The sequence below is a fragment of the Nematolebias whitei genome, chromosome 9 (assembly GCF_014905685.2).
Source record: "Nematolebias whitei isolate Nwh7 chromosome 9, NemWhi1, whole genome shotgun sequence".
Taxonomy (NCBI): domain Eukaryota; kingdom Metazoa; phylum Chordata; class Actinopteri; order Cyprinodontiformes; family Rivulidae; genus Nematolebias; species Nematolebias whitei.
The window spans coordinates 28,716,490-28,740,949 of record NC_056506.1 but is presented as its reverse complement, the minus strand read 5'-3'; the positions used below and the strand labels follow the sequence as shown (position 1 = coordinate 28,740,949).

The window sequence follows — 24,460 nt, the reverse complement described above, 5'->3', positions numbered from 1 at the left end:
CGTGGCATGGAGTGGATCAGTCTGTGGCACTGCTCAGGTGTTATGAGTCCAGGTTGCTCTGATAGTGACCTTCAGCTCTTCTGAATTGTTGGGTCTGGTGTATCACATCTTCCTCTTCACAATACCCCATAGATGTTCTATGAGGTTAAGGTCAGACAAGTTTGCTGGCCAATTGAAATATATCAGTTTGTGTGTAATGAATGGATTTAATATACAACTTTCACTTTATGAATGGAATTACTGAAATTAATCAACTTTTTCATATTCTGATTTTATGAGCAGCACTTGTACGGTAGCTTTTAAATGGCTGAATCAAACAGAAAACACTCATCCCCTTCAATCATATGGGTCAAAAACTGACAACTAGAGAGTCCTGGCTCCTCAAACAAGCTTTATTATATATAAAAAAAAAAACTTGATAAAACATTTCCAGATCAAAAACTAAATGTAATTGTTCTGTGAAGGAGAAAGACTTGTTACACCACAACACTACAAAAGAGAAAAATTACATGAAGTGACAAATCTGCTAACAAGCTCAACAGAAGCCAGCAAACCTACTTCCAGTTTTAACCGATCGCATCTGTGGTGGCAAGGACCAAAAAGTACTTGTGTTTAAAAAAAAAAAACAATCAGGCAAACAACAATGCAGTATACATTTGCAAAAGAGCAAACTAATCCTCTTTAAGAATAACAGGTGGGGTTTTTTTTTTTGTAGTTGTTTTTTTACAAACACTTTACATTTTAGGTTTAACAAAGTGGGGAAAAATGTATGTTTATAACTAAAGTGAAGAGATAATGTAGGACGAATCACTCAGTCGCTAACATCCATGTCCTCTTCGTGGCGATCGTCAGCACCGTTAACTTTGGCTTGCTTTCTGAGCCGTGCGGTGCCATTTCCTTCCACCGACTGAGGAGACAAAGCAGAGTCATCTGAATCTTTTCTGTCTTCTCTTTCCTTCTCACTGTCATATCCTTGTTCTTCTTCATCGTAATCTCTGGTGATCTGTAGAGGAAAACCACTCATGACTATTTTTAGACAATAAAACTCATCAAAACAGCACAGGTTGAACAGCTGGGAGATAAAGTTAGAGAGGCCAGACTGAGATGGTTTGGACACGTCCAGAGGAGGTACAGTGGGTATACCGGTAGAAGGATGTTAGAAATGCAGCTGCCAAAAAAAAAAAAAGACAAAGAGGAGATACATGGATGCAGTTAAGAGAGGACATGGAGGTAGTTGGAGGACAGAGGATACAGAAGACAGAGTGAGATAGAGGGGGATAACTCGCTGTGCAGACCCCTGACGAGGGAAAAGCTGAAAGAAGAACTCATCAAAACAGGTGATGTCCTTAGGGTATCAGAATATTAGATATGCAGCAGACCTTAATGTCTCCTTTCTCTCCATCAGATTTCCTTTCACGCTCCCTTTCTTTGTCTTTGTTCTTTTTTTTCTTGCTGGTGGAGCGCTCCCGCTCTTCACGAACGCGCTCCTTTTCAACCCTGCGGTCTCTGTCTCTTTCTTTATCCCTCTTCTTTTCCTTCTTGTGTCTGCAGAGGATGAAGAGGAAGCCACGTGGAATTATGCTGACTAAAGAAAAGTTTAACTTTCGACAAGAGAACTGGTCCAGTCATGTAGTGAAAACTGATGTGAATAAGCATCGTCTCACTAACCTTCGGGAAAATGGAGATGGGCTTCTCCTTTTAGGAGACTTCTTAGGAGATCGGCTGGCGCTGCGACTTCTCCTGCGTCTATGGCCAAAATAAACAAATGAGTGCTAGTACTTGGAGTAGAAGGCTGCGAGATTAGAGTTAGGTTTGTACAGGTCATCTGCATCATGTTTGCAAGTAATGATGGAATGCAGGCCTAGAGTTGATGCGCAAAAATTGTCTGAATAGGCAATTTTTGCTAGATGCAATCATTTTAACTGGAATTTTTGCAGTATTGGAGAAAAAGCTGTGTTCTCCACATAATGGTTCAAACTAATGTAACCTTCAAACATACATCCACTTCTCTGTGGTATTAAAAAACTTTACATTTTAACTAATGAAGGCTTGAGCTTCACTTACCGGCTCACACTGCGTGATCTTCTGGCTGTGCTGTAGCTTTTTGGTGGTGTTTTGGATCTTCTTCTTGTCCCACTCTCTTTCTTTCTATCTCTGTAGATAGATGAATGTGCAAAAACTCAAAAAGCTGTACAACTAGTGCTGTCAGGAAGTAGGCATATAGTGAAGTTTCTGCGTGGTTAGCTCACCTGGATCTGGTTCGAGATCGCCTGCTTCTGTCTCTGGAGTGGGTGTGTCTCCTGCGTGGACTTTTGGAGCGCCTTCTGTTTCTTGAGTTTGACCTGTGCCTTGATCTGCTCCTGGTTCGCCTGCGACTACACATTCAAAACGTTTAACTTACTAGTGAACGCACATGCACAAAGGTCCAACATCGCAGCTATTCCAACTACAGTATTACCTGTGTCGTGAACGTGACCTGGACCTCCTCCTCCTGGACCTGGACCTTGAACGAGAATGCTTCTTTTTGCTGTCTTTATCTGCAAAATATCAAAAACATGTTGAACGTTGGCTTTCATTTGCACAATCAAGCTTGCTTCTAACATGTTTGATACTGGATGAGATTTTGTCAAGTTTAAAATGAAAATAAAGGAACCTCAATTTTGACAAATTAGAAAACACAATCATGATAAAACAGACTATTCCGGTCTCAAATGTAAAATTTGTTTTAGAGAAGTCTGAATACACTTACGTCCAGGTTCGATAGCAGCAGAAATGAGTGACTGAGCCTCTCTGACTCTCTTCATGGCCTCTTCAATCTCTTTATTAGAAGCATCAGCCTTCAGGCTTGCACTCAGGTTCAAACCAGCAGCCAAAGGATTCAATCTGAACAAAGAAATAATTACTCAATCACTAAAAACATAAAAATATCCAATTACAAATGTGACATCTTTCAAATGGCTTACTTCGGATCTGTCATCATCTTCAATAACTGATCAGCAGCCTGCGAGGAGAAAATAAATGAATACCGTAGTCTAAAAGTCAGGTGCAATGCAACTTTGCATCAATGTATATATAAAAAATAAAAATAAATGCATTTAGGACTGCTTATAAAAGCACCCACCTGAGGGTTCATATTGGGCCCAGCGAATCCAAATGCTGCCATTGGATCTATACTTGGACCACCGAAGGGGTTTGCTCCAAGCTAAAGTTAAATAAACATAACAGTAAAATTACATCTCACCAAGCCACACATTATATAATACAACAAAGATGCACAAAAACTTTAAGGGCTCTTGAAATGTCATTCACTAGCTTATGCAGTATACTCCATCATGGTTACATTTTGTAACAAAAGGTGAGTTTCAAGTCTTACAGCTGGATTGGGGAGGGGATTCGGTGTTGGAAGAAGGCCTCCACCTGGCAAAATTCCTGCAACAGCATTTGCTGGAGCCAAAAGGGACAACGCTTTAGCCTCATCAGGAATAGATCCTAGAGAAAAGTACAAAACATGCATTAGGAGGGTGCCTAATCAAACATACAATTCAAAGATGTTTTGGAAAAAAAAAAAAAGTCTTCTCACTGCATTTCTTCAATTTAGGTTCAACAAAAAGGTCACCTTACAGATCAGAGTTCCCTTAACTCAACAACAACTAATGCTGGAATACATCACACTATTCCAATGAACACTGCCAAGAATATATCACCTGAATGTGTTTTTTAAGTCATGAACCAAACGTTAGCAAGCACATCGGCTTCTCCAGTTGGGTGTGCCCTCAATTTTCATTTAGAGGTTTACAGAAACAAGCGACTCACGCTGGCGGCTTCGCTACTAAAAGTACACAGAGAAAAATCGAGATACACACAACAGAGAGAATTTTAAGGATTTGGCAGGAACACTAAACAAGCTGCATGTCTACGGTACTTACCAAAAACACATTTCAGAGGGTTAAGTGGTTATGATAAATGAGAAAATTCACGGTAGGTAGCGTGCCTGCTGTATATCATTAGCTTGGAATCCTTACCTCGCACTGCATCAATAAACCACACTTGAAGAGGGAGTGATGGTTTTTTTTTTTTTTGCTACCAGTTTTTAAAAACACCATCTTTATAAAATATTTAGCACCTTTAGTAGGGATGGGCATTTAGACCATTAGTAAAAAAAAACAAAAAAACATCTGACAGTAACCTGTACTACCAGGTACTGCAGAGATCATTTTATTTCCTTCTATAAAATACCAACCCAAAAATGTAACTATTCAGGCCAGAATCCTAAACACTCCTAAGATTTGTCCTAGTTAAGATGAATATGTTAAATAATATTCATATCGGTATTACTTTCACTTATTTTTTTCCAATTTATTTTAGAATAGTATTAAGCCTCTCTTTCGGAGCATTGTGAAAAACTGTTGTTATCCTGACACCAACTATAGCGTTGCATTAAAGGACATGATAGCAAAATGAACATGCATTTTGAATACCACAAATAGCTGTGTTGGTATTCAAAAACTGGTACACTGTAATTGTTATCGATCTCTTTGGTTAGTAGCTTTACTTAAAATGCCCATCCCTAAGCTCTAGTTTTGTATTTTTATGGCACATATTACACACTTCATAAGTGTGCAGCACACTTCATAATCACGATTTTCAATCCATTGTCAGTGCAACTTATTTATAAAATGAGATGACCTAAATGTAGACACACAACAGAGACAACATTAAAAACAAGAGCACACTGGAGAGAGAAATTGCTGCAGGACACAAAACTGTTGGATGGTATTTTCAGCAGGGTCTGGTATACAGGACTGGCTGTGCCAGGAAAAAGAACTGTAAAACACAACAACAAAAAAAGAAGACCACTGTTAACGAAAATATTGTACCAACATTGTCTTGTCAAGAGTTATTATGACAAGAAGGAGCTGTACAATCAGTTTATCTAAGATAACAGGCATAAAGAAATGTGTTACCCCCCGTGAAGGCCACGTTCAGCTCAAACTAAACAGCAGTTCTTTTGTAGGATACCATAAGGTGTATCTTTTGAAAATATTCTTTTAAATGTTTTTACTTTAGATTTAAGTTTTCAGCGGTTACTCAAGCAGAAAAAAAATCATACTACCAGTAAATTGGTACGACATGTACTATTTTTGTTGATTGTTCTGACATATTTAGTATTCTGGTGCATATTTACAACAAGAAGGTAGACTCTGTAGCTCTGACTGAACCTGTCAATTGAACAACACAAAACATAAAAAAGCAATTAGTAGTTTGGATCAATTTGTCTTCAAGGAACTTGTTGACATTAAAAGAATGAAGAGCAAATCAGTTTTTTGTGCCAAGGAGCACTTGTGAGCTTCAACACATTGCACTGTAAGCAATGTTTTTTAGTTATACTTCTCATACGTGACATGTATACTCCAAACCACTTTATCAAGAACATACAAATAAAAAAAGGAAAAAAGTCCAGGCAGAGACAGAATAGAAGACAAAGGAGAGGGGGGTGGGGGCTTGAATGCTTGCTGGCCTTTGTAAATGTCTACAATTCCCTGTTGGCAGGCAGACGACCACTTTCAGCCATCAACGAGGGGGCTGCTTTTGCCTTCTTCACTACAAAAATCACACACACACACATACACACACACACAAATAACAAAGAGAGGTTTAACAGTGGATAGTCCAATACGGGAATATGTGTATGATAACTGTTCATTTAACATTGCTTAAAAACCTTGTGTCTGCAGCGCCCACTGCTGGAGAATGGTCACCTCATGGTGTGTAAAGCAGACTTTGGTACTTTATTGATGCAACACTAATTTTGGTTTTCAGATGCAACAAGAAAAACTTGATAAGCAATAAAAGTAAAACACACAACACAATAATAATTGCATTGTAGTTCTACCACAGGACAGGCAAAATCTGATATAGATATATATACACATATATATATAAATCTGCTTTAAACACTTGGAATGGTAATGCCAGGTTAGATGAAACTATCAAGATTTGTGTAAAAACAAACCGAAGTGAGTTGACTTGTCTATTTTTGTTCTGGTTGTTTACAGTGTCACAATTCACTGGTCATGTCATTCAGTCAAGAAGTAGCACAAACACATGGGCGTAATAACAAGACAAACCTTCAGCAAATGGGACTACGATCAAGGCCCGATCCACGAACACAGTGTTAGTCAGATGTTGAGACACCCCCACAGACTCGGGCTCCTGGAACTTCACAAAGCACACTCGAGATGTCACCGGCATAGGAGAATCACTGCGTAGAAAATATAAACGTGACAGTGTTACAAAAGTGCACAAGCAAACAGCCAAATTAAGTCATCTTGCGACAAAAATTGTGATAAAACATTGTACAGTGTAATAAAGCAATGATCACTGTAATCTGCCATAGAAATGTAAATCCTAAACTGTGATACACACACACACACATATATATATGTATATATATATATGTATGTATATATGGGAAAAATAACTTACATTTTAATTTAACAAAAGGTCTGCTACAGACATGCAGATCAATTATTAAAACAGAAAATATTTTCAGATGGAAAAATGTGAGAACTACTAGTTGGTATTTTATTGTATAAACTAGAAGCGTGTATAGATGAAAAGCCAAAGATATTCATTAATCATTAAGCGAGAATAACTTCGTTTCCTTTCTTTCACGTTTGAATACATCAGGGTTCATCAATATTAACTTTATTTTTAACTCGGAGAAACACAGGCGTGCAGTTATGAAGAAATCTCTTATGGTTAGACGATTAAAAAATCATTTTAGTCTATCATAATGTCCCTAACACACTAACTAAACACGCAAGCGCCGCCGAGTTGACGTTCACTCAAGCTAACGTTAGCAGCTAATCTGGTTAGCACAGGCCTACGTTTCAGCTGCACAAATACAGCCTATTTTTAAACAAGCAAAGGCTCGTCACTGCATCATCATTATTAATAAATAAGTAAATAGGAATATTTTTAAGCAACTTACTCCGGTGGAAATAGCTTTAGCTCTTCGATGGTTCCCAGAAAACCGAACAATGTTCTCATCTGCTCCGACGTTGTGCTCGGAGACACATTGGTCACTTGGACCACCCTGGTTGTATAACTCATTTTAGAGACAAGTACCGTTCTTACAGAACTAAAAAATAGTCCACGGTTATTTTAAGATTATAGTAGCAAAAATCCAAACGTTCTCTAACAGACTTATGCGCGAATATTAGGTGAAACAAACATTGGACTTCGACTAAAGAAACAAACGACAATAGCACCTGACCGCCATGTTGGGTAATTCTGAAACGAAGTGCGCATGCGCAGAGCGGAACGGCGGTAAAGTCAAGTAAAAAATGTCAGATTATTCACTGTTTTTGTTTGTTTTTGCTTGTTATGAGCTATATTTATCTAGTCGAACGACGACGTAAATAGGTAATATGCACCAGCGTGGGCAAGAATAATGTCACGTTGACTTGCGATTAATGACCAACAGAGGTCGTCCTGCTCCTGCTTTCCTGCTTCCTCTCAGGTCGCATTGGGAAAGATGACGTCACGCAAGCCTAATATTTCCTGCTGTTGTCAACCTCGGTGGTGTTTCTCTTTTTACCTTTTTGATTGTCTTTTCTGTTCACACGCAAAGGTAGAAAATAAAAATAAATACATTTCATTCAGTAGATGTAAATGACATCTTTCAATTTTCACTTTCTCTATACTTTTGCTAATAATAACCAAGAGCTGGGTATTTTTTAATCATCATTACTCATCCATCCATCCATCCATCCATTATCTTTACCCGTTTATTCCATTTTGGATTCACAGGGGTCGCTGGTGCCCATGTCCAGCAATCACTGTGCGAGGGGCGGGGTACACCCTGGACGGGTCGCAAGTCCATCACAGGGACACATAGAGACAAATGAGACAAACAACCGTTCAGTCTCTCACTCACACCTAGGGACAATTTAGAGTTACCAATCAGCCTAACATGCATGTTTTTGGTCTGTGGGAGGAAACTGGAGCACCCGGAGAAAACCCACGCATCAGAACATGCAAACTCCACCCAGAAGGCCCCTGGACCGGGATTTGAACCAAGGACCTTCTCGCAGAGAGGCAGCAGCTCTACCAGTTGCGCCACCGTGCTGCCCATCATCATTATTATTATTTATTATGGTGGAAGACAGCCACAAACAGCTAAACAGGCTGCAAATACATTAATGATATGAACTCCAAAATACACACACACACACTTTACAGTGGTATTTTTTAATTTTTTTTTTTTAATTTACTCTTTATGTATACAGGTAGTCTCACTGAGTCACAAGAACTCATTTTCTGTTTGGGAGCAGACGGTGGGGGTTAAATGCCTTGCTCAAGGGCCCAGAGTGGGGCAAATGAGGGTGGAGTAGGTATGGGTGTTTCATCTTTTTCTCCCACATTTTGATGTTGTCAGTCCAGGGAGTTGAACCTGTCACTTTCCAATCACAGGCCCACCTTCTCTAACCTCTGCGCCACCACTCCCCATGGCAGAGAAACCAGGAAAAAAGCTTGTTAGAGCACATTGCATGTCATTGCCCCGAGTATTTAAAATGTATTATCGCATGTACTCTGTTGCATGTAAACCACGTCACAACATAACTCTAAAGAAACTCTTTCTACTGTGTTTTTTTTTCCCCAAGGAGAAACAATGCAGAGTCTGTCTTCAGGCTAATCCTTACACCTGGATTACTGCGGCACGAGCAAAGTCAGACATTTTTATTTCAAAACAAAGTACTACAGTTCACATTTCATCTTCTATGTAACAGTGACTGTACAGTAAGTTATAACTTTACAACATTTTTTACAGTATGTTGCAGCTGTATTACTGTAGATATTGAGTCACACTTCCTCCCAGTATGCACATTTTATCTTTTTTATTTAGATAGATTAAGATAACTATAGCAGGTTTACTTTTTATAGTTATAGTTTTCTCTAAATCCTTTTAATGTTTGTAATGTTAAAACCTAGGGATGTGGATCTACATGAGCATAAGCTCAACCAGTACAGTTAAAAAAAAAAAATCACATGCACACTTGCAACACTTTTGCCAAGCATTCTTATTTGCAGTACAGTTACATATTTTCTTCAACAAATCCGGTTACGGAGGGCCAGCCCTTGAGTTATTGAGCAGGGGATATTGACACAATGGGATTCTTGTTCTTGGCGAGATGTGATTGGCCAGGTGGAAGATTTGCAGAGAGGCGATTGTGACGCTCACCAGATGAATAAAAACCTCCACATCACTGGAGGATCAGAGGCTTCTGACAAAAGATTTGCTCTGTGTGTAACAACAAGAAGGAAACATGGTCAGCCGGTGAGTTTCTGATGCCGAGGACATTTTTAACAGGAGAGGTCACGTTTGATTTTTAAGTGTGTTTTTTTTCTTCTGTATTTTAATACATGCTTTTTTAAAAGTTATCTTATAAGTTTTAAATTTTTACCTGAATAGACATTGTGTCTGCTTCAGATTGATTATCTATGACTTTGGAGATGTCAACTTGAACGAACCTGCTCTCATCAGTGCTCTTACTTGTTGTTAACAGATTCGAACACCCTGCTGGAAGCTACAAAAAGATTTTTGAGACATGCGAGGAGCTTGCTGAGCCTCTTCCAACAACAATCACAGGTTTGTTAGCACTTTTTGTCTCAAATAAGAACAAAATCTTATGCTGATTGTTCAGTTCGTTTAAGTTTTTTAATAATTTGTGATACATTCTGATTCCTACATCCTGATTTAAGCATTTAAAAAAAAATTGTGTTCATCCTTCAGGTAGGATTCCTTCATATTTGAAAGGAAGTCTTCTCCGTTTGGGACCTGGACTTTTTGAGATTGGAGATGAACCTTTTTACCACCTTTTTGACGGACAGGCCCTTATGCATAAGTTTGACTTCAAGAACGGCCAGGTCAACTACTTCAGGAAGTAAGACTTTGACAACCGTTCCTCTTCATTATCATTTTTCCAATCTATTTTGTAGTATCCACAATTATCCCAGTCAACCTGCTGAAATCTGAAATGTCTGAACAACAAATCTCTAAATGTAATTTTTTTTTTTAACTTAATGCACAGGTGTAATAATGCAAAACAATTCAAATAATCATTTTCAGTATAGAAATTCTGTTCTTGGAGGATAGAACTACATAGGTTTGAATTATAAAGAGAAACTCATGTGATTCTGAATATTTTTCCCCATGTTTTATCTCTCAGGTTTATCAGGACAGATGCATATGTACGAGCCATTACAGAGAAGCGTGTGGTGATCACTGAGTTCGGTACATTTGCCTACCCAGATCCCTGCAAAAACATCTTCTCCAGGTTGATTACGCATGCAGAAGTTTCCGTGTTGTTATCAGAAAATGGCTGAAACTGTTAGGTCGATTTAATTGCATGGCTTTTATCTATAGCCTTTGTAATTTCTGTATGTTTGCAGGTTTTTTTCGTACTTCAAAGGAGTTGAGGTCACAGACAACTGCCTGGTGAATGTCTACCCTATAGGAGAGGATTTCTATGCTGTAACAGAGACCAACTACATCACTAAAGTCAATACCGATACTCTAGAGACTCTGAAGAAGGTATTTCAATACGTCAACGGAGCTTAAAGGAAGTAAGAGCTGATACAACCAGTTTATATTTTCTACACAGGTGGACATGTGCAACTACATCAATATCAATGGAGTCACAGCTCACCCTCACATTGAGCATGATGGCACCGTATATAACATTGGAAACTGCATGGGAAAAGGTGCAACACTGGCCTATAACATCGTCCGGATTCCTCCTACGCAGAAAGGTTTGGATCGATGCAATAAATGAACAAAAACTGAAATTTGAAGACTCCAGACCCCTGTTAACGTTACACCGCAAGTTTGCCACATAAAATAATTGTTCACATTTTAAATTGTACTTGCTATTTCCAAAAATACACAGCACTGCAGCTGAATGTAAACCTGTTAGAGAGACTTTTGATATTAAATAGAAAGCTTGACTCAAAATATGCTAAATTGTTTTCTCTTAATGAAGAAAATAAAACTCAAAATCAGTTATAGCTTGAAAATTAGAACCAAATTACCCCGAAGCTTAAATTGATGTATTTTAGTGTAAAAATTGTATAGATCCAATGAGTTGGAACAAGCTGATTCTGTCACACAGTTTAAGATGCTTTAAATCAGGGGTGTCGAAGTCACTTACAAAAGGGGCTCAAATTTAAAACCTTTTTCAAACTAAGGTCCAGTTTCAGAAACTACATTAAGTCAAGTTAGATATCAAACATCTTTTCTTGGTTGCAGGTTCCTCAACAAGAGTTTGATTGGTCTCATTGGATGTTCTCTGTTGCACTTTGACATCATAATCAAAGATTACTGAAAATATTAAAGTGATAAAAGTATTTTACATTTAAAACAACATCTTGGGGGCCAGATAAGATGTTAAGGAGAGCCACATTTGGCCCCCGGGCCTTGAGTTTGACACGTGTGCTTTAAATAGTGTGATCACTTTAAGTGAAACAAAATGTTTTTTCAAGGTTTCAAATCAGTCACAGTCATACCTTTAAATTCTTAACCTTTCTTAGACAAATCGGATCCCATTGAGAAGTCCAAAGTGGTGGTGCAGTTTCCCAGTGCTGAGAGGTTCAAGCCCTCCTACGTGCACAGGTGTGTAACTGGTTTTCATGGCAGTCTTTTCTCAGTTTTGTTGCTTAGAGTGCACACACCTAACTTGCTTTCCTCCCCAATTTTAGTTTTGGCATGTCGGAAAACTACTTCGTCTTTGTGGAGACTCCGGTGAAAATCAACCTGCTCAAGTTCCTGAGTGCTTGGAGCATCCGAGGCTCCAACTACATGGACTGCTTTGAGTCCAACGAGAGCCAAGGAGTAAGGAGTTTGAGTGGATTTAAACTTTTGCAGCATGTTTTGTATCGATACATTTGCTCAAAAATGAAATCTTATTTTTATAGACTAATTTCCACATTGCCAAGAAAGACCCAGGGGAGTACGTTGACCTTAAGTTTAAAGGAGCAGCAATTGGACTGTTTCACCACATCAACACATACGAGGACCAAGGATTTATTGTTGTTGACCTCTGTGCATGGAAAGGGTACAAACTTATGATTTACGTGTTATCTTCATATTTGTGTGATTTGCAGATGTGTTGGATGCAAACATTTGATCATTTATTTCCTGCAGTTTTGAATTTGTTTACAACTACCTCTGGTTGGCCAACCTGAGAGCCAACTGGGATGAAGTGAAGAAAGCAGCCATGATGGCGCCCCAGCCGGAGGTGCGCAGATACGTCATCCCGTTGGATGTCCACAAGGTGAGCTGCCTGTCCTCCTCATTGGGGAGACAAGTGTCACAAATGAAGGCTTGTGGTCTTTCACCTCACCTTTTGTACTTTGGATGAGACGCAGGAGGAGCAGGGGAAGAATCTAGTGAGTCTGCCGTACACCACAGCCACAGCTACGATGCATGCCGACGGGATGATCTGGCTTGAGCCTGAGGTGCTGTTCTCTGGACCTCGCCAAGGTGCCAGCACATTTATTAGGACACAAATAGGTATATTATGAAGGGGAATCTTCATTGTGTAACCTTTCATTGTTTTCTTTTTAGCCTTCGAGTTTCCTCAGATTAACTACAAGGGGTACGGAGGGAAGAACTACTCATACGCCTACGGCCTGGGTCTTAATCATTTCATCCCAGACAGGGTAAAAGCTTAAATCCACAGATTTAAACTAAGAAAGTTGGCGAACGTGTTCATTTGTTGACGTTCTCTAATTTCTGTGCAGATCTGCAAGCTGAACGTGAAGACCAAGGAGACGTGGGTGTGGCAGGAACCTGAATCTTACCCCTCAGAGCCTCTGTTTGTGCAGGCTCCTGAAGGGGTCGATGAGGATGACGGTAAGTCAGTCAGCAGCAATTAAAGCACAAAAATTATTTCTGTGATCTGTTTTATTTTTAGATTTTTTTAAAAATTAAGAATACTATTAACCTCATCTGTTTTCTGCTGTTTCCACAGGTGTCCTTCTGACCATCGTGGCGGCTCCTGGTTCCCAGAGACCAGCTTATCTCCTCATCCTCAACGCCAAGGATCTGTCCGAGATCGCCAGGGCAGAAGTGGAGTGCTCCATTCCCGTCACCTTTCATGGGATGTACAAGCCGTGATAACACTCAAGCATTATCAACCACCTCTCAGTATTAAAAAGATGATAAATAAAGATAAAACTATGCCAGAAAAGTCCAATGTTTTAGAGAAAAGAAAATCTTGAGCTTTCATTTGAATCAATTGTACCTGAATGCCTTTGGGGCCATTATTTTATGGATTTGTTCACATTGTGTCCTTAAAAACAGCATGTGGTTAAAAAAACCTAAACATTTCAAGACAAATAACTTCTTGCATCCAGTTAAGCATGTTCATTTGCTGCCTACGTTTAGCAGCAGGAAGTGATCATTAATAATAAAATAATATTTATGTTCCTAACAAAGCTCAGATTTTCTGACAGTTCCCAAGCTGATCATCCTTCCATTATGTTTACCTGCTTCTTCCTTTCTGGGTCGTGAGATCACTGGTGTCCATATCCAGCAGTCACTGTGCGAGAGACGGGGGACACCCAGGACAGGTCTCAGTCCATCACAGGGACACATAGAGACAAACGAGACAAACAACCATTCACTCTCTCACTCACACCTAGGGACAATTTAGAGTTACCAATCAGCCTAACATGCATGTTTTTGGTCTGTGGGAGGAAACTGGAGCACCCGGAGAAAACCCACGCATGCACGGAGAGAACATGCAAACTCCACCCAGAGAGGCCTTGAGTCGGGATTTGATCCAGCAACCTTCTAGCTAAGAGGCTGCAGCTCTATCAACTGCGCGGCGCCACAGTGCTGCCCCAAGCTGATCACTGAGATGCAATGTTAGTTTTTTTTTAGTTAGTATTTTTCTTGATCAATCATGAACAGACTTCAGCAAAAACAAATGCAGAGATTGAATATGTAACCAAACACAATCTCATTAGTGTCGTCTTAGAACCAGTGACCTCTCTACGTGAGTCCTCGGTGTGCAGCTCAGCTTCATCAACTCACGATCTGAAGTGAAAGCATTCAGATCTTACAAAACTGCAAAGCTGATTAACTGTGTTAATCTGTAATCTGGGGGCAGAAAATTAAATGGCATGTTGCAAAAAAAAAAAACTTCTGTTGGGAAAACCTTTTTGGGGGGGGGTTTACTAAAAAGTAAGTAGAATTTGTGAACAGCTCGTGTGTTTCTTTAGCTACAGAAATGACAGAAGTGACTGAAAATTGGTGAACACTGGAAACGTCCATGAAGGAGCAGTTTGGAATGAAGAACTGTCACTATTTTGATGTTTTGGTATATTTTTAAGCTCTGATTTTTTTTGAGTGTAGTATTCAGCTGAACATGTTTTGTTTACATTGAATGCATTCCGTACACAGCCTAATTTTATTTGAAAATCTACTGGAGCAAACTTTCCAACTTCACCATTCAATATAATTTTGAATAACATTTTTATATTTGATTTCATACCCAACATGTTTCAGTCAGGTCATCTGGGCAGTTTCTTTTTTTGTGCTGAAACATTTCGCCTTCGATCCAGAAGGCTTCATCAGTCAAGGGAACACACAACAAAACTGATTCTTCCCCCAACAGCTTACTCCAAAGTGGAACAAACCAGTTCTGCTTGTGATAAGATGGTCTCTTTGGTACACCCTCTCTCCATTGCCAGGCCTCTTCCTTGTTGACTGTCTTGTCAAACTGGTTGAAAACAACAAAGTCCATGCTCAATAATCCAGGTCCAACATTTTTCAGTCAGGTCATCTGGACAAAATGACCTGACTGAAAAATGTTGGACCTGGATTAATGAGCATGGACTTTGTTATTTGAGTTCATAGTTTGCAATGAGTACCTTTACTACTATAACGACTAATTATAGAAATTCCTGCAACCCGATTGGATAATGCTTCATAATACAAATGTATGACAATATAAAATGTGTCACTAAAAACTTGTATATAAACTTCTTAAATGTCAGTCCTCTGACCTCAGGTCAGTCAACAGCACTTTTTTCACTTCCTAAAGGCAAAACGGAGAACAGGAATTATCAGGTATCAGAACAAAGCAGCTGCAACAAAACATCATGGGCAGAAAATCAACATTTATTGATAATAACAAGCTGGCATCAGTTAAATATCCTGATTGTTAATTGGTTTTAACAGCATTTATCTGTTATACATCACTCCATGCTGCACTCTGCTACTTTAAGTCTTTTGACGGGACAACTTTTCTGTGAAAGAGAATAAGAATTTAGAATACACTATTGACTTAGAAAAAACAGTTTTTAATGTTTGACATTTTTAAGAAAACTGTGAAATCCAAGTTAATTCAGCAACAAACTTATAGTATTCATACATTTTATAATTGTTGAAATTTTACTTCATCTTACCTAAATGACTAAAATGTATTTTCTCTGTCATTGTATAATTTATTTTCTTGTTTTATTAGAATTTATATATATATATATATATATACATATATATACATATATATATATATATACATATATATACATATATTTCAAGTGAAACATACCTCTAGGAATAATCATTGCAAAGTAGTTAAAGGGCTATAATTGGTGTAGTGTACATTACATGATTATTCATATACATCTATATACGAACATACACTTACTTATATATATATATTATATATATATATATATACACAAACATACACATATATATATACATACATACATATATATATGTATATATATATATATGTATGTATGTATATATACAAACACATGTTGAATTTCTGCCCATGATGTTTTGTAGCAGCTGCTTAATTCTGATACCTGATAATTCCAGTGCTCCATTTTGCCTTCAGGAAGTGAAAAAAGTGCTGTTAACTTACCTGAGGTCAGAAGACTGACATTTATTTTCTTGTTTTATTAGAATTTATATATATATATATATATATGTGTGTGTGAAACATCTCTCTAAGAATAATCAGTGCAAAGTAGTTAAGGGGCTATAATTGGTATAGTGTACATTACATTATTCATATTCACATATATATATATATATCAAACATTTATAATATATTTTTTAATTTCTTGTTTAAGAGTTAATCATTTATGTAAAAAAAAAAACTTTTTTTGGGTTCCTTTTGAGTTCAATTACCTTCACCAAACTGATGTTTTTAATTTCTAATCTATTGTGAAAAAAACAACAACAAAAAAAAACAAGTATACATCTTTAGTTCTGCTTTCATAAAAACACGATTCAATATATAAAACAAAATGACTTTATGGACTGAAACGTGCACTTAAATAGGCCGTAGCAGTCACAGGTTTCTTCCAGTCGATACAAGTGGAGGAAACATTAATGAATGCCAATATAGTGTTGACTCACGTTGCTGCACTTGAAACCAGGAGCACTGATTATGCAGCCACGCTTTCCACTTCACTGACAGATTTTAGGATGGCATTAATGAAAGGCTCCAAAAACTATTTAACAGTTGTGCATTCATAACAGTTCATCACCTTTGAATCAATCTGCCACCTCAGTGACTCATGAGGGTAGATCCCCTTTAATATGAAAAATATGTTTTAAATAAAAACACATAGTTTTTCCTCTTATTTATTGTTTTACATGAGTGCTTAGCCTTCCAAAGGATAAATAAAACCATTACTATATATGTATATGTATATATATATATACATATATATATACATATATATACATATATATATATAGGTTGAACTAAGATTGTAAAAGAGCAAAGGAAAGCTAAGAGGAAATCAAAAATGTTTCAACTATCACACCATCAGAAAAAGTTCTAAGGACAGAGGTTTGCACAATTTGAAACCCAAAATAAGCCTTCCATTAAATGAACTAAATATGTAGTGGGTTAAACATGAAACAAACACACAAATAACTGGAAAAATAAAGACAACACAACCGCCAAAACATCACAAATTAAAGGGAAAGCATATGTATTTACTGCTAACGTAAATTAAAACAAAGACATTTACGTGCCTAAATGAATCTAATCATTTATTTTAAATACAATAAAAGTGGAACTTTTAGTCACTTTTCCAAGTTTCCAGAGGAAACATGCAGGAGCAGTTTCACGCTGAAGGACAAAAACTAAAAAACACACAACGCATCTTATCTGGCAGCCATTTTAAGTTACAAAAAGTGGCAGCTTATCTGTTCCTTTGCTTTTTTTTAAGATTTCACTGTCTACAATGTAAATGTGACAGAATGAGTTATTTTAGCCAACTCTTGCTGTCCAAGTGAATAAAGCGCCAAACGATTTCTTTCAACATAAACAAGCCTCTGTCCTTTCATTTAGGACTAAATAAATTAAAATCAAATTGGGAAAAATCAAAGCAGGCTCTATTCTATGAAATGCATCTTCAGGCTCATCTCAGTATAAGCCACAACTGTCAGCATGGAAAATATCCATCAGCTAAATGACTTCTGCATCTCAGGAGATAAAAGGATGAAGTCTTGATAGTGCAAGGTTATAAGGTAAATATATTAATATATTGTTTTAGATAATGTCCTATAAGTAAAGTGCAAATCACTGGATTGGATGAAGTGTGCAAGCATTTTGAATGTTTGACTCGGTGACTGACCCCCCTGCTCGAGCACAAATGAGCCCTTTACGCTGACTTTCAGTTCGTGTACACACTTGTTGATTAAACATTCATGTAACAATTACAGTGTTCCTTCCACAACTTGAATGCATGACCAAAATTAAAGTAGCAACTGTGCATATTTTTTGTATCCCAGCCCATTCGGCGAGCGATAACGCTGCTTCTTCAGCGCCAGAAGTGTAAATATCAATATCGACAAAAACAGACGGTCATTTTAACTTTGATTAGATCAGTGTTTTAATGGTATAATCTAATAGATGTCTGGTAACACTTTTTAGCATATGAACCAGTAATTTGGTAAAGTAGTTGTTCGTTTAAAACCATTTTGATAATTATCTCGGATTCTTGGCCAACTGGGATCAGTTGTGGAGAAATGCCACCGAGACCAGCTCGGATGAAAATGCTCGTTTAACATTTAGCCTCCACACACACACACACACACACACACACAAATCCACACACACACACACACAAATCCAGCTCACTCTTCATTTGCAGCAACACTGAACTCTGCCTCAGCAAAACGCAACACGCAGAAACACGATGGTGCGGGGGGAAACGTTCAGCCTGACTCATGTCACTGATGTTTTTAAGACCAGCTTAATTAGCATCAGATCTGAGAGGGACAGGAAAGGCCAACGCTGGGTGAATAAATGTTTGAAATTTTCCAAGTGCAAGCTAACCAACACATTTTTTGTTAGCTCCTCTCACTCAACAAGAGGGAAGATGTTGGGTTTGGGTGCTGGAGGGGGCTGAGTTTAAGCTAAGCATCGGGGGAGAAATCAGTTGGTCCGTAGGTGGACAGCAGGGCAGCATCCACGGGCTCCATGCAGGAGGGGCAGGTGAAGGACCTCATCAGCCAGTCGTCTATACAGTCCATGTGGTAGATGTGCATACATGGCAAAAACCGAATGGGGTCTCCATAAACAAAGTCCAGCATACAGATCACGCATCTAAAAACAAACAAACAAACATAATAAATGCTCACTTATCAGGCAAATGCAGAAATCCTAATTTTAAAAGTATCATCTTGATTTCATTTTTTTGTGGCCTTAAAGGTTGCAATACAGATCAATCTTACTGAAGTTTACATTATTTATAAGGAGTCAAAATTATTATAACTAATCAGTCACAGGGTATTAAATAATATTAGGTTACAACACCCTGCTGAGTGCCAAATGCAATGTACAACAAGAACATGAACAGTAGCAAATTATTTAGAAAGATTTTTGTGGAGTAGTTCTGCGTTCACATTTGTAATGTGCAGCAGACATTAAACAGAGCGATCTCAGTTAGTGGGAAATGTTTACAGAACAGCAGAGCAGGGCCCATTTAGGAGCAAATGTACACTTTATATAGCAACTCAAACCTCGGAAACTGTAGAGCTGTGCAAGCAAATGCAATGCTGTGTTTTCTTACTCCTGATAAACTTTGCATTAGAGTTACACAGATTTGGTCTAATTAACACAAAATGTGTTGCAATGAACCATGTTTCATATGTCTTAAAGTAAGTAAATCTATGTAAGTAACCATCTGATACAAATTTAACAAGGTTGAGTCAGGACCTCTGGATGGATTCTTCTTTGTTGAAACGTTCCGTTTTTGTTTTTTTGTCAAGCCTGACTCAACCTTATTGGGTTCATCTACCGTATATGGGATTTTGAGCATGCATCAGGACTATCTGATACAAAGAATGCACAAGGTAAGAATGCATAAGCTTTCACTTGAACCAATACACAGTAAAATTTCCCACGTAAGTGTTTCTCTGATTTTACAAACTGATCCAGCATAGATTTCTGTCTCCTGCAGGTGAGTCAATAACTGTTCATAACTACGTCACAGAAAACCACATCCAAAAGTTTGATTTATACATTTTAAAACTTATCTTTAAAAAAAGCATTACATGACAAGACCGCCAAACAACAAAAAATTCTAATCAGAAGAAAAAATGATGGTGGAAACAAACAAAAAAGGTAAGTCAGTAACAATACTCTTAATGCAAAGCTGATCAATTGAAAATTTAAGAAGTGCAACAAAGAACAAGTTGTGACAAAACTTTAGCACATGCTCTAGTGTTTCTTCTGCAAAATCTGCTTGGTTTAACCCCATCACATAAATAAAGCTTACTCTCTGATCTTCTTCTCCGAGCCGTCTGGTCCTCTATCATAAACGCCCTTAGGGAGGTGCTGAATGAGGCCGATGCGCTGAGCTATGCGGATCTGCTCCTCCTCTGTCAGCTGAGTGGCCAGACGGGCCTGACTGGGTGTAGGGTGGTACATGGGCATGTGAGTCTGCTCCTGGTTGCGAACAAGGAAACAAAAACAGTGTTCTGTCTTTACCATCACACTATGTCAACACAATGTGGTCTGACAGGTCAGACTGTGCATAAATGAAGAAACACAGCTGGTGTCCTTAAAAGAAAAACAACCTTCTCGTAATAATAAGTACAATCGTATAATCTTTTATTAACGAAGCATTCTTTGATTTAACTGGAATCCAGGAACCTTTACTGGAAGTTTTAATAAAACACAACATGAGCATTTTTATATGTAATAAATGAAAAGTGTCATTGCATATTAATTAACATGAAAACTTAAGCCCATGTGAATAGGCCAGATTTTAACCCATTTTCATTTGTAAAAACTGAAGAACACATTACAAAACAGGCATCAAAAAAGTAAAATGAAATGATCTTGAATCAAAACCAATCAAACAGAAACATTAAAAAAAAAAAGCATTTAAGAAAACAAAAATATTATGAACATTTCTCTAATCTTCTTCTCACCTGATACGGAGGAGGCGGCTCCAGGTCTGGGTCTGTCCCGTCACCAAAACTCGCCCTGTCAGACTGGGATTCATGAAGCAGAGAGATGTCGTCTGATGTTGGAGACTTGAGACAGTTTCCCATATTTCAGTGTCTCCAGTCCTTTTCCAGCCGACGCTTAAATTGCAAGTCAGCCTCTATTTGTACGCGGTTGCTAATTTATTTTAGTACTATGTTCCTAATATTGCTAAAGTACTTAGCTTTGTAGTAACAAATAAGCTTGTGGCATGATTATTTAACTAACATACATAATAAACTCCACCGATTATAACCACCTAGCTTCTCTTTATTGTTTCACGGACCTGAAGGATAACAAAGAACTCTCCTAACAGCGGATTAGCAACCCAGCTAGCTACTTTTTTATCGATGAGTGACACTCAGTCCTTCGTAAAAAATACAATTTCTATGCAACATATGTTTCATCAGCAACTTTAAATGTCCTAATGAGCTATCTGGGTGACAAAGTTAAAAAATATTTACACCTTTTAACTTCGTGAGTAACACTAAACAATTTGTTTTCCTGCTAGCCCGTTTTGGCTCCGCCCCCTTTTCTTCTTCTTTTGTATTATTTCTGAGCTCGTCTGAGGTGCTATACTGCCACCAACTGGATGGGAGTGTCATGTCTTAGAAAAATTAAAGTCACTGTTTCGTTTGAATTTTAATTCATTCAACCTTTATTTACAGGTTAGTCCCATTGAGCACCGGGGACTCATTCACAAGAGAGACCTGATTTTAACAAAAAATGTTGAAAACAGTAGGCAACAGTAGACAATCATAACATAAAGCATACAAATTGAGAAGAACAAATGAAGGAAAATGGTATTAAAAAAGAAACAAAAACAGCTAGATTGTAAAGCTATGCAGAATGCTAAAAATTAATGAGAGCATTATGACCAAAATATATTGGTATATAACCAAAATACATTACGGCAAAGACTGGTCCATTCCATAGACCCTTGGTGCGGACCGTACTTGGCAAAAGGGCCTTCTCTTACTCCAGATGCTCTCAACAAATTATTTGCATGCTTTGAAGACCCGAACAGACCACCCAGCACCAGACTCAACTCACCACTAAAAGAAGAGTTTCTCAGCTTGACCTCAGCTGAAGTGAGGGATACTTTCAGGAGAATTAATCCTCACAAGGCAACTGACCCAGACAACATCCCAGGGAAGGTGCTGAAAGAATGGGCTGATCAGCTCTGCAAGGTGCTGGCTGACATCTATAACTCCTCCCTCACACTGGTAACAGTGCACCTACTTGAAGATCATCACCATCATCCAAGTTCCAAAGAGCTATGCAGTGACTGGTCTGAATGAATATCGGCCAGTAGCCCTCACCCCGATAGTCGCTAAATGCTTCGAAAGACTGGTTATGACCCACATCAAAACAACCATCAACATCAGGGAGGACCCTCACCCGTACTCATACCACAAGAATCGATCAACAGAGGTCGCCATCTCCTCTGTGGTCCACACTGCTCTCACCCATCTGGAGCAGAAGGACTCCTACGTCCATAAGCTCTTTGTGGACTTCACATCTGCCTTCAACACCATGATCCCCCAAACCCTGATGGACAAACTATTCACATTAGGACTAAGCCCCTCTATCTGCAACTGGGTCCTAGACTTTTTAACAAACAGACCACAGTCTGTGGATCCACAACTTCTCCTCCTCCACCATAACCCTCAGCACTGGCTCCCCTCAGGGCTGTGTACTGAGCCCTCTCCTGTTCACTCTGCTCACATATGATTGTGCAGCTACCCATCCAGGCTGTCACATTGTAAAGTTTGCAGATGATACAGCGGTGGTGGGATGCATCAAAAACAATGATGAGTCTGGCTACAGGCAGGAGGTGGAACACCTGGAGAGCTGGTGCAGGAAGAACAACCTTCATATCAATGTGAAGAAGACAAAGGAGATGGTCATGGACTTCAGACGGAACAAACACACCTAACCTCTCCACCCCCCACCACTGAACATAGGAGGATCTGCAGTGGAAGTGGTCTCCAGCTACAAGTACTTGGGTGTGCACCTGAATGACAACCTCATCTGGAGCAACAACACCACCAACCTGATCAAGAAAGCTCATCAGAGACTCTACTTCCTCAGGTGGCTGAGACGAACTGGTCTGCGAAGTTCAGTCCTCACCTCCTTCTACAGGTGTGCAGTGGAGAGCATCCTGTGCTCCAGCATCAACGTGTGGCATGGAGGCTGCACAGCTGCAGAAAGAAAAGCTTTGCAGAGAGTGGTGAAGGCTGCACAGAAGACTGTTGGAGTCAGCCTCCCCACCATCACAGACATCTACACCTCCAGATGCAGGAAAAGAGCCACCTGCATCATGAAGGACCCCACTCATCTGGCCAGCACACACACTTTTGCTCCGCTTCCCTCAGGCAGAAGGTTGAGGAGCATTAAGTGTGGAACCACTAGACTGAGGAACACCTTCTACCCTGAAGCTGTTAGACTCATGAATCCCTAATCGGGATTATCAATGTGAAAAAAAAATCCCTGTAATACCATTTGATTGTTGATATATGTGCTGCTGACTATCCATGTTGATGATCTCATGCTGCTGTGTTCATTCGTACTCATCTGCTCACACAGACTCATGTTCATGCTGCTGTTGTTCAGCAATATTGTTTCTGTACTAGTAGTGCTTAGTGCATTCTTCATATCTTAGATCTTATTACTGTTTTTTTATGTTTTTTTTTTTTTACAATTTATAATTTTGTTGGATGTAACTGTGTGTACACAATTTTGTTCCACCACATGTCCTGCATATGATGTGAATGACAATAAAGAAACCTTGACCTTGACCTGGGAGCGGGCAGCCGATAACATGATAGTTTTTTGTTTGTTTTACTTGTCATAATAATCTGAGAAACCATCCATTCCCAAGAAAAATCGTGTCACGGTCTAATCCTTCATTAATAACCTGCAAAACCACCTGTTGTCATCATTCTTTGTTGAAATCAGGTCTCTCTTGTAAATGAGTCCTCGAGGCTCAATGGGATCTACCTGTCTAGATAAAGGTTGAATGAAAAAAAACACAGAAAGGAACCGGTTACATCAGCTGTGACTTGACTCTAAGTAATTTTAAATGTTAAGTTCATGGGAAAAACCAATGCAGATATGTTCCTGTTTTTAGTATTTTGCATCGCTTTATAATGTAGTTCAAGTGCAAGTTGTGTTTATTAGTCATATGCAGGTTAACACAAGGTTAACAGTACAATGAAATGTTCAGGATGAGAACAACCAATTGGACTTACTGTAAAAACAAAGAACAAACAAGAATATACTAAAGCATGCAATAAGGGTACAAAAATAAAGTTTCAAAATATAAAAAAATTAGAGTCAGAGTCAGAGATTCTTTATTGTCATTCGCACCTCATGTGGTACATGTGGTGGAGCGAAATTATGTACACAGGTCCCAGTTACATCCAACAATAAAATGTATAAGAAAAACAATAATAACATCAGAGATATGAACTAAGAAAAACATCAACTAAATATACACTAAGCACTCATAACATAAAAACATTGAACATCAGCACAAACATGAACATGAGTCTGTGTGAGCGGATGTGCACGCATGAACACATCAACATTGAAACAGATCAGCAGCAACATGATGTGATTTTTCACAGTGATTATTCTAGTTAGAGATTCATGAGTCTAACAGCTTCAGGGTAGAAGCTGTTCCTCAGTCTAGTGGTTCTACACTTAATGCTCCTCAACCTCCTTCCTGAGGGGAGTGGGGCAAAAAGTGTGTGTGCTGGGTGAGTGGGGTCCTTCATGATGCAGGTGGCCCTCTTCCTGCATCTAGAGGTGTAGATGTCCGTGATGGTGGGGAGGCTGACTCTGACAGTTATGTATATTAAATGTATCTGCTTTTGTCTTGTTTTTATATAATTTCTTCTTATTGATTTTCA

General features: G+C 38.6%; 3 protein-coding genes across 4 annotated transcripts; 1 reads left to right on the top strand and 2 right to left on the bottom strand.

Annotated features, from left to right (window-relative positions):
* Nucleotides 1–558: 558 nt before the first annotated feature.
* LOC119415049 (serine/arginine-rich splicing factor 11) lies at nt 559–7,304 on the bottom strand. Of its 2 annotated transcripts, XM_037682181.1 has the most exons (12): nt 6,995–7,304; nt 6,129–6,262; nt 3,374–3,489; nt 3,122–3,202; nt 2,964–3,001; nt 2,750–2,883; nt 2,459–2,537; nt 2,250–2,375; nt 2,065–2,154; nt 1,669–1,746; nt 1,380–1,545; nt 559–1,003 (listed from the first exon to the last, which is right to left on the bottom strand). In XM_037682181.1, the coding sequence occupies exons 1-12, from the start codon at nt 7,114–7,116 to the stop codon at nt 812–814; spliced, it is 1,356 nt and encodes a 451-aa protein (XP_037538109.1). In that variant the 5' UTR covers nt 7,117–7,304; the 3' UTR covers nt 559–811. The 2 variants fall into 2 exon arrangements, with proteins under 2 accessions (XP_037538109.1, XP_037538110.1); XM_037682182.1 differs by lacking the exons at nt 6,129–6,262; nt 6,995–7,304 and adding an exon at nt 3,705–4,023.
* Nucleotides 7,305–9,282: 1,978 nt separating this feature from the next.
* Nucleotides 9,283–13,251, top strand: rpe65a (retinoid isomerohydrolase RPE65 a). Its single transcript, XM_037681645.1, has 14 exons — nt 9,283–9,343; nt 9,573–9,655; nt 9,800–9,950; nt 10,236–10,343; nt 10,459–10,600; nt 10,671–10,818; nt 11,596–11,677; nt 11,764–11,896; nt 11,980–12,119; nt 12,209–12,338; nt 12,433–12,547; nt 12,632–12,726; nt 12,808–12,919; nt 13,038–13,251. Exons 1-14 carry the CDS (start codon nt 9,333–9,335, stop codon nt 13,181–13,183), a joined length of 1,596 nt encoding a protein of 531 aa, XP_037537573.1. The 5' UTR covers nt 9,283–9,332; the 3' UTR covers nt 13,184–13,251.
* Nucleotides 13,252–18,197: 4,946 nt separating this feature from the next.
* On the bottom strand, nt 18,198–20,775 carry LOC119414549 (RING finger protein 11-like). The gene is made up of 3 exons (XM_037681644.1): nt 20,489–20,775; nt 19,831–20,000; nt 18,198–18,656 (listed from the first exon to the last, which is right to left on the bottom strand). Exons 1-3 carry the CDS (start codon nt 20,609–20,611, stop codon nt 18,467–18,469), a joined length of 483 nt encoding a protein of 160 aa, XP_037537572.1. The 5' UTR covers nt 20,612–20,775; the 3' UTR covers nt 18,198–18,466.
* Between the last annotated feature and the right edge of the window lie 3,685 nt (nt 20,776–24,460).